General features: G+C 44.9%; 1 protein-coding gene across 1 annotated transcript in view; it reads left to right on the top strand.

Moving 5' to 3' along the window:
* The first annotated feature begins 21 nt into the window (after positions 1-21).
* CPNE8 (copine VIII) overlaps positions 22-10222 on the top strand; it is a 196488-nt gene continuing 186287 nt past the window's right edge. The window contains exons 1-3 of the mRNA XM_014529526.1: positions 22-885; positions 1019-1173; positions 1824-2093. Coding sequence (XP_014385012.1) covers positions 880-885; positions 1019-1173; positions 1824-2093 — 431 coding nt within the window. The 5' untranslated portion in view covers positions 22-879. The remainder of the gene's footprint in view (positions 886-1018; positions 1174-1823; positions 2094-10222) is intronic.

Raw genomic sequence — 10222 nt, 5'->3', positions numbered from 1 at the left:
ACAAACTTATCTACAGTTATATAAAGAATATCATCAATGGTTGCCTGGAGGGATTTTTAGTGGTAAAGGGAGGACAGATTACAGAAGGAACACGAGAAAACTTTTGGGCTGATGGAATGGGTTATTATCTTGATTGAGATAGCTCCACAGGAGAATATACGCATCAAAATTTATCAAATGGTACAACTGAATTATGGGCAGTTTATTATATATCAATTACAAATGAATAAAGTGGAAAAACTTAAGTAAAGGTCATATGCGTTGAATATTATTTTCAAGTTCTCAACTTTTATTTCTTCAGTAGGCTTCTATAAAATAAAAGTCTGGTGAGCTTAAGGAAATACAGTAGGTCTCTTCTCCCAATTTGATTTTGGGCAAAATAATAGAAATGTACGGGGTTTTAGGACATTCCCAAATAGTAATAAACTACAGTTTAATCTGTAATAGGGAAAGAGGAGGAGAAAGAGAACTTCTGGACTTCAGGTGTGACAAGTGGTGGGTGGGAAGAGCAGGAAAGGAAACCAAGAATAAAATCTGAAAGGATACCTGGCCAGGGGTGATGACAAAACTGTGCCATCACATCTTGACCCACACGTTTATAGATTCGCTAAGGCAAGTGGCTCCAAGTGGGTTAAAATGTTACAACTTATGGCAGGTCCTCACTCAGGAAAATTGTTCCTCCCTGAGTTAGTCCTACCAGCTGCAAACTCCGTGGTAGGCGCACTAAATGAAGGCGGACAGGGTACCTCCCTCTACTCCCCTAATTTGCAGTAGGGTGCATCCCTTCCCGTTCTCGGTCGCCCCTGGTGGCGAGCACCCGGGACCTGCGGGCGCACGGGCGAGGCTGGCGGAAAGGTGCGGGCAATAAAGGTCCCTGAAATGGAGGTGAGCGGCTGGTACCTCCCGGTGCTTTCGCCGCTTCTGTCTCCTGGCACCAGCCAGGCTGCCCCGGAATCCGGTTACCCACACGCAGCGCTCACTCTGGCTCCTCCGCTTCTATCCGTCCTGTTCCATTCAGGTGTTGCCGCCGGGATTCTGGGTGACCTCCGGATTTCAGGACAGAACTTACATGCATTTGGAAAGGAGGGGGCGCAGAAGAGCTCTGACTGGAGAAGAACTGTCACCATTAGACCTCCACGTTCCGAAGAAATGGGGGAAGAATTCGGAAACTAGGTGGGTCCCTTAAATCCCCAACCCCCCCCCCCACCCCCTTAGAGTCCAACCGGCTCCCACCGTGTCCCACATATCGATCTGTCACTTTCCCACCTCTTCCAGGAGGTCGGAGATCGGCCTCACGTCCCATCGTCACCAAACCCTCAAGTGGCAGAGGGTGGGCAGTCCCGCCGCGGACCCGGTTCCTCTGCAGAGGGCAGCGTGGGAGGGACCTCGGAGGCTCGGGGAGAGGTGAGGGCCCGCGCGGGGTGGGGAGGGGTGGACTTGTGATAGAGGCGTTCGGCACCCGCAGGGGCGCCCACACCTCCAGCTTCCATCCCAGGCGAGGAAACTGCGTGACATTCCCGTTCACACCTGATTGACAGGAGGGAGTCACGGCCCAGGAAGCGGGTGTGGGTGTGTAGAGGCGGAGACAAAACCTCCACCGCACGCGCAGCGGGCCGGGGCCGGCGCTCCTAGACGGTCTGGGTCTGGGGCCACTATCCCCCCAGGTGCCCGGAGGCTTCGCGGAGCCAGAAAAGGCTGACGGAGTGTCCCCCCGCGGGGGCTGCTGCCTGCAAGAAGGGGGCAGGGACGCCGGCAGCCCCGGGCGTCACTTGCCCGGCAGCTTCGCCCTCCGCCGGGACTAACTCGCGGTTCCCTCGGGGCAGCGCGCGGAGATCGGCCAGCCTCCTCCCTCCTACTTGCAGCGAGCTGCCTCCGCCTCCCGCTGCCTCCACCCTCCACCTCTATCCCCGTCTGTCTGGAGCTGAGCTCGGAGACCTCAGTCGCCTCGAGCTCTGGAAGTGGGCGCCGGACAAGTCTACGGCGCCTCCCCGCAAGATGGACAGCCGCTACACCAGCACCGCGGGCATCGGGGACTTGAACCAGCTGAGCGCGGCCATCCCGGCGACGCGGGTGGAGGTGTCCGTCTCCTGCAGGTGAGCACGCAGCCTCTCCCCTCCCCCCTTCAGCCTCTCCTCCTGCCCTCCCAGCGCCCGGTTGGGAGCGCTTGGCAAGCGCCCGGGATACTCCCAGGCTTGGAGCGGGTGAGAAGTTGTACGATGAGTAGCCAACAGCCCGATTGTGGGTCTGGAGTCACCCCTGGGTCGAGCGGCCCCGGGCGGATAGCGGGAACTAGAAGCGAGCGGGGGGCTACGGGACGGAGACTTCTTGTTTTCTTCCTGGGGAAATGCTGTAAAAGTTGGCTGGGCTGTGACTCAGCGGGGAAAACTCCTGCCGCCGCCCACTTTGCAAGCCCTTTTTACGTCCCAAACCCGAGCGGTACGGTTGGGTGATGACGGGAATCGAAGGGGACGGCGTTGCCCAAAGCGCTCGTGACCGCGGCGCGCAGTGACCCGGGACTCCCCCTGCTAGGCGTCTGCAGCCCTGCTAGTGACCCGGTTGGCTCCAACCTCTGCGGCTTCCTCCCCACCCACTTCCTGGAGCCCTCGGGTTCGCCTGTCCCTCCTCCTCCCCTCCCCTTCCCTCAACACACTCGCACACACACTTTTCCGGGCTCTGCGCCTGCCTCATGCCTGATAGGTAGAGATTTCGGCTCCAGCCCAGTGGTTGCAGAAGAATCTGTGCCTTACTTAAAAGCTGGGAAGTCACAATTTTCTACCAGCAAATAGACACATTGTGCTTATAACAATCGACACCCTTGCCCAAGGTTCTGTAAATTTCAAATTCCTTTGCCTTATGTTCTTTGGGTCAGTTTCCCTGTAAATAAAGCAGCCCTCCTGCTCTAACGCAGATTTTGAGGAAATGGGCGGGCTAAGACTAAACTGATTTTAGCAAAAGGAGGGGGAGGATTTGCGAATTATAATTCACTGCCTTGTGGGCACATTTTGATCTCTCTCGTTGGAAAACTCTCTTCTCACGTGTCCACCTTCCGCCCCAAGATTGTTTTTCATGCCTTGAAATCCTCCCCTTCCTTTCCTGGGTAAAACTTGCCTTAAAGAAATCTAATAAACCTGGGGAATCTCCCACGTAAATATGACCTGGAGCTTAAAGTGCTGTCAACCTAGTGGTACTTGATTTTGCATTTTTACAAGACAAAGTCTAAAGCCAAAGGAATGATTTTTCTTGGGGATGGGGGTAGGTGGGGGGAAGGGAGAGGGGAAGGAATTTCAAGCACCAACCCAGGACTGAGGTGTTAATCAGCTATCTCTGAAACGATGTATAATCCCTTGATTGCTTGATTTCTCTCACTGCTGACCTCAAACTGTGGAAACAATAATGCTGCTAATGATAGCTAAGCATTAGCCTCTTGTCTTATGGTGTGGCCACAGTTTTAAGTGCTTCCACACATTTCTTTCTGTCAATTGAACAGGTGAAACTTTATGGAAAACTCTTTTTAGATATTAATTTCTAGGCCTTTGTTTTTCTCTCTGAAGTTGGTTTTGGATGCTAGAGGGAGGTTATTAATACATACAGACAATGCAGAGTCAAAAGTCCTACATTAACAGCATTTTCTAGAGCTCTTACCCTCTGCTGAACATCCTATAAAATCTGAATGCCATGTGGCCTGTGCATGGAATGGATATAAACATATTGTAAATTAAATCTGAATTTCCCATAAGCTCTTTAGGGTGATTATACCTTTAGAGAAATTATACCTTAACTGGTCTTTCTGCCAGTAGGGTCCATGTTTAACCACTCTGGGTTATTGTTGTTGTTATTGTGTTTTTTTCCCCCTGGATGCTTGTTTGCTGTGAGTGTGCTGGGAATCCTGAAGTCTGTTAGCTTTAAGGCAGTTTGCTTCAGCTTGCTACCTCAGACCCGGAAATGCCCTTGTTCCAGCCTTTTTTCAGATCACCGATTTGTGTCTTGTTTTTAATTTTTCAAATAGAAGAAAAAAAAGTTCTGAACGAGACCCAAGTACTTACATTGTTAAGAATTGAATCTTGTAATCATAGATGGTGGTGTCCTTTGGGCTTTGGCATAAGAAACCTAGGTATACATTCTGGCTTTGTGACTTTCTTATGTTGTTAACTTGGAGCAAGGTCTTACCTCATCTGCTAGGAAGCTTCCTCGTCTTTAAAATGAGGATAAATTATGGTATTTATCTTATATATTAGTAGAGTGTTGTCAGGAGTTTTTAATAAGATGATGACTGAAAAGTGCTTACACAATATGACACAAAGAAAGTGCTAAAATGTTAAGTTGTTATGACACTGGCAATAGTATTTATTGAGTAAGTGTATTATATGATTCACCTGTAATTAGTCCTCTTTCGAAGTTCAATAAATTGGTTAAAGAAGACAAGGACAGAAACAGCTTTGAGATACCTGTTCTTTCTTTTTCTTTGTTCTTTGGTGTGCATAAAAAGCATATATCCTGGGATGCTTGTGGGGATTACAGGGCACAGTTGTAGGCCCCTAAGCCTTACCATGTGCAAGCAGAGCAAAACATTCCCTTACCCTTTTCATCAGAGCCCTCTGGTGACTAGCTGACACAAGCAACTCAATAACACCCCTTTTGATAACCTCTTTTCACTGTCTCCAATCTAAGACTTTTAAGAACTTGATAATATTTTCATCTTCGTTTTGGGGGAGGTGAGAAAATCAACAATTGAAGCTTGAAGCTAAATATAATTCCTGGAAATCATTTTGTGTTCACTGTCCAAGTATTTGAGTGTCTTTTATATGTCTGGCATTACGCCATGCTCCATGAGATGTGCAAGAGAAGTTCTCTGAAAATGTAAAATCAAATCCAATGATGAGGTTCATGCACAGGGAGGGGACAGGTCATTGTGGAATGGAGTGTTTGGAATATACTACAATGAGGAGATGGGACTTGAGGGGAGACAAGACAAATGGGCATGGTGTGCTTTAGAGAAGGGACTGTATCCATGGCGGTTTTGTAGGGCTGCAAAATTGGTGCGTTAGGATGACAAGCATACCTTTCTTGCTGGGTTTATGTAGAAATAAGCTCCTGCTCTTTTGACATTCTTTCTACCCATTATTTAGCTCTTGGATTCATTTTTCTTTATGATGTTAATTCATAGATTTTTATGTTAATTGGGTTACCTAATTAAAATGTCTGTTGCTGTAATGATACAACATCAGAAACAGAAAATAACGTCTATAATATTCCCATTTTATTCTGAAAACAGGTGAATTAGAATGAGATAAAGCAGAAGCAAAAAATATCTACATATATATAAAAGCCTAAGCAACTGGTCAACCGATCCCCGCAGGGCCTAAACCAGCAGTCTGACATCTCCCAAGGGGTCCTGGATTGCGAGAGGGCGCAGACCAGGCTGAGGGACCCCACCAGTGCACGAATCCGGGCACCAGGCCTCTAGTACAGTAATGTTTTCCCTGGGACTTTTGTTTGTTGCACATTTCTAACACATCCTTTTGGTGATTTTTGTCATTTTATCTGAGAAGTTAGCAATTAGAAAGCATTGAGAGAATTCTGTATTTGTAAGCTTTGTAGCTTAGCTATCCTATGTAAATCCTTTCTCTGCAATAATCCTAGAATGGTGGTAAAATTAATTTTAAACATTAATGTCTAAGGAAGGGTATAAAGTGGGACTTTATTGAGCACTTACTTTGTGCTAGGCATTCTAAAAAGTCCTTCTTGACCTGGCCATAACTCTTTTGTCTAATCTCCCAGCACTCCTCTTATGTACTCCGACTGAACATAGTCTACCAAATATGTGTCAAAATGTGTTCCAGCCCTAGCCTGTTTGGCTCAGTGGATAGAGTGTAGGCCTGTGGACTTAAGGGTCCTGGATTTGATTCCAGGCAAGGGCACATACCGCACAGTTGCAGGCTCCTGCCCAGCTGGCCTGGTCAGGGTGCATGCAGGAGGCAAACAATCGATGCGTTTCTCTCACATCGATATTTCTCTCTGTCTTTCCCTCTCTCTTCCACTCTCTCTAAAAACCAATGAAAAAAATATCCTTGAGTGAGGATTAAAAAAAAAAATGTGTTCCAGATAAATGTGGCTGCAAAACACAAATAAGAGGTACAGTCCCCAAAAAAGTGCTGTTATCCTAGTGGACCAAATTCTTTTGCCTACCTGGCCATGGACATGCTGCTCTCTCAGCCCTGAATGTCCCTGACTCCCTTCCCATTCTTTTCTTGATTAGCTTGTGCTCTTTCAAGACTCAGGTCAAACATCATTTTCTCTTATGACTCCCAAGCTGGATTTTGCTGTCTTCCCACAGCAGCTGGTATGTAGCAATATCATAGTGTTGGTGGAGGAAAAATTTCCTTCTACCCTTCAAGGTTCTTCTGGCTGGTGTACATCGTTTTCAGAACTTTTCCCAAAGCTGCTGTTTCTTAAAATTAACCAGCCTAAAATAATCAATATCCCGAAAGAGGTATATTTTGGAGTGGCCAACTTATCTCCGCTTCAGTAGTTGCATCATAATTCTTAGTCTTTGTGTTCTTCTTAAGGACACGTTTTCTCTCTTTTGTGTCCATGTTGTTGAGGTAAGAACATCCAAACCTGTAAAGAATTTTTATAAGAATTTATTTGAGCCAAACAGAGGCTATGCCTGGAAGCAAGAACTCAACAGAATGAGAAAAATGTCTCTCAGAATGGCAGTCTGCAGTTTCTTTTATGCATTTGGAATTAAGGAAGGGACATAAGGAAGATTATATGAAAATGGGAGAAAAGCAAGGGGGAGACTGGATTACAGGATAGCTAAGATTCTGTGCTCTCTCTTGAGGGTGGTTATATTTCCTAGGGGTCTGAAAAAGGCATTTCAAAGGTGTGTCAAGCTAGATGCACAGAAACAATGGACAGGGCTTGTTTAAGGAATAGATAAACCTTTTAGTAGAGAATTTATATTTATTCCTGGGGCGTGACTATACACCATGACCTACCTAGTTAGGAATCTATGATTGGATTACTCTGTAAGGTTACTTTCTGTCACTGGACTTGTCAGTTTTATTACAGAACCTGTTTTTCATCCATAATATGTATATTCTGAGTTTGGCACAGCATATTTAGTCAGTGAGTGCTGAATTCTGTAATTCTCTGGATGAATCATCTGGTACGAGAAAGGCATTTTGCCTATTAAAATACAGACTCCAAGGCCCCCACAGCAGCTTTACTGAATCAAAATCTCTAGGCTCACCATGTACTAGTTTTTCACATTAAAATTTTTAATCAACCAGTTTGATGAGCAAACTGTAGTCACTTGATGTAGATTAGCAATACCTACCCTACTAAGGTATTAGGATGATACTTTTCAATGGTGTGTTGGAGCTGGTTTAAATGGGATTGAGCCAAAGCTGGTTTGGCTCAGTGGATAGAGCGTCGGCCTGCGGACTGAGGGGTCCCAGGTTCGATTCCGGTCAAGGGCATGTGCCTGGGTTGCGGGCACGTCCCCGGTGGGGGATGTGCAGGAGGCAGCTGATCGATGTTTCTCTCTACCTCTCTCCCTCTCTGTAGAAAATCAATAAAATATATTTAAAAAAAAATAAATGGGATTGAGATAGGAATTTGTGTCAGTTGTTAAATAAAGAAATTATTAAATATGTAAACCTAAAATAAATAAATTACATTTTAAAAGAAAGTTAAGACATACTCCAAACTTCCCACTTCTAGTTATTTTACTATATGTTAGTATTATCTGTACTCCTTACTATCATCTATGCTCAATCTTTTTCATCTATGTGGTGAAAATATGCAGTTGTATGCTATTGTTCAATCCGTGTTCAGTGACATCACATTAGTAGCTTGAAATTGGCCATAGTGGGAATATTTACACCATGGAAACTGGCAAACACGGCAAATTAGAGCTTGATTATTGTTCTGTTATTGTCTGCACTTAAGACATTCCATGAGAATCAATTAGTCCTATGAAATTTACAATTATAAATGTTCTAGATGTATTACTATTATTTGTAACTTGTGTGCTCAGCTACACATACTTTATATCAGTAAAATTTGTAATAAATTGTCTAAACACACATACATACACACATTTAGTTTTTTTTTTTTTTTGAGAGTCTCGTTAAACACATACCTACTTTCACATTACTGTGTATAGGCCTTTTGTAAAAGATAAAGCATTATACAAAGAAAGAAAATTGCTGCTCTTAGGCTGTCACTATTAGAAATGATAGTGTCAGATTCAGCACTGTCTCTGATCTTGCTTCTCTACTGGAATAAGTGGGTTGTGTAATTTTTCTTTAAATTAATCTTTATTCTTCAAAGTATTTCAGATGTCCTCTACCTCCCCCCTGTACCACCCCATATGACCCCCTCCTCCCTCATCCCTTCCCCTCCTCAGGCCTTCCCAGCACTAGTATCTGTCCATGGCTTCTGCATATATGCATATACATTCATGGGGTAATCTCTTCCTGCTTCTCTCTGAAATACGTCCGTCTGTTGCATGATTTTATAATCCATGAAAGGTTGTGACAGCCTGCCAGTGTACTGTCACCGGAAGTACAGTGCAACAGGAAGACTGAAATTGTGTATGCTTTTTACTTTCTTCTCCTTTTCATGTGGTCCTCTCCACATGTTCTTTATTCTAGGTCTTTTGTTTGTTTGTTTGTTTCTCCACTCACTGGTGGCATATACCATGCACGTTTATGTGTCACAGCTCCAGTTACACAGTGATTAACTGGCCACCTGGGAAAGCACATTCAGATTCCAAAGGGGAGAATCTGATGAGCCCAGTGGGAATCGGCCCATTTGGAAGCAGATGCCTCTACTGTTCTGATTATCTGTGGTGAATGAGAATCCGTGTTCAAATACAGTTGGGGGCTCCACCCCAATCCACATGAGTTTATCTCTTAGACACACTTTACCCTTCTTTAGTCAAAGAGTTTGAAGTTAGTGTGCAAGTAGGTTTCCAAGTGATGTTAGCTGATAAATTATGTTACTGTAAGCTAGGGAAATTAGAATTCTGTTAGCCCATTAATGAGGCATATGATAGGCAAATTGAGGGTCAAGCTGTGATAGGGAGTTAACATTTGTTCTTATGGCTCTGCAGTTCCTGAGGTCTTGTTCAAAAATGTAGTCACAGTGCTTTTTTGGGGGCCATGCTGGGGTGTTTTTCTTTTTTAGCTTCCAAGTTTTAGGAAAATTGGTTGTAGTGATATTTCTGGGCAGTGGTTTTGAACTCTAAGTGTGGGAGTTGCCCAGGTATATCTTAGGAGAGAAAAGTCTTACTCATGTTGTTTCACCAGTATTTTGGCCTACCCTGCATTTGTTAGCATTTGGGGCTTGGGGTGTTCTAAAAATGCCCTGGGATGTGGAGAATGGAGTCTAGAAGCAATTCACAAAGCAAGACCCCACAGAATAGGGTATTCACGGTTGTGCTGTCTTAGGTACATTATTTGTGGCCTGACAGGCAACAGCCTGCATTTATTCCCTATTTGAGTTTATTTGAGGCAGGGAAGAAGACCAGTTCCTCTCAAAGAAGTTTTATTCAGTTGTTAGCCTGGTTTATAATAGTAACACTTGCTTATTAGAGCCGGTTTTATTTAGCCTTGAAGAGCATAGGTGTGAAACTAGACCAGCTCTACTAAAACTGGCTGTGAAATCTGGGAGAGTTACTTAATCTCTGTTCCTCAAGTTCCTCATCTGTAAAGTGGGGTAATAGCAGCCTCTACCTCTTATATTTGTTTTGAAGGTTAAATAAGTTAATACCTGAGTTAAAGCACTACTTGTCACATTAGGTAAGTACTCAGTAATTAAATGGATATAAACACAAAACAAAAGCCACCCGCTATTCCATCATACTGTTATGCCCAGATTTCAGGATCCCCAAGAAACGACACCAGGGAGCCAGCCGTGTCTGATGCAAAAGCATAAGAGTCTTTATTCGAGATAGCTCGGATCCCCCACCTCGCCGACACAGCAGCAGGAAGCAGAGAGAGAGAACTCTGTGTGGAGAGAGGTTTTATAGGGGGGTTGGAGTAAGGGGAGGAGAAAGAACTGTGGGCCCTGCCGGTTGGCCAGGCGCAAGTTGGTGTCTTGTTACACAGGATGTGGTCATCTCTATGGCGTGCACTTCCCTTGATTGTCATTGGTTAGTTTAAAGAAATCCTGGGCGTGGCTAGCAGAGGCTTGGGCTTCCGGGAAGAAGGTA

The sequence above is a fragment of the Myotis brandtii genome, unplaced genomic scaffold (assembly GCF_000412655.1).
Source record: "Myotis brandtii unplaced genomic scaffold, ASM41265v1 scaffold686, whole genome shotgun sequence".
NCBI lineage: Eukaryota > Metazoa > Chordata > Mammalia > Chiroptera > Vespertilionidae > Myotis > Myotis brandtii.
The sequence above is the reverse complement of the archived record's forward strand: the minus strand, read 5'-3'. Positions and strand labels throughout refer to the sequence as shown.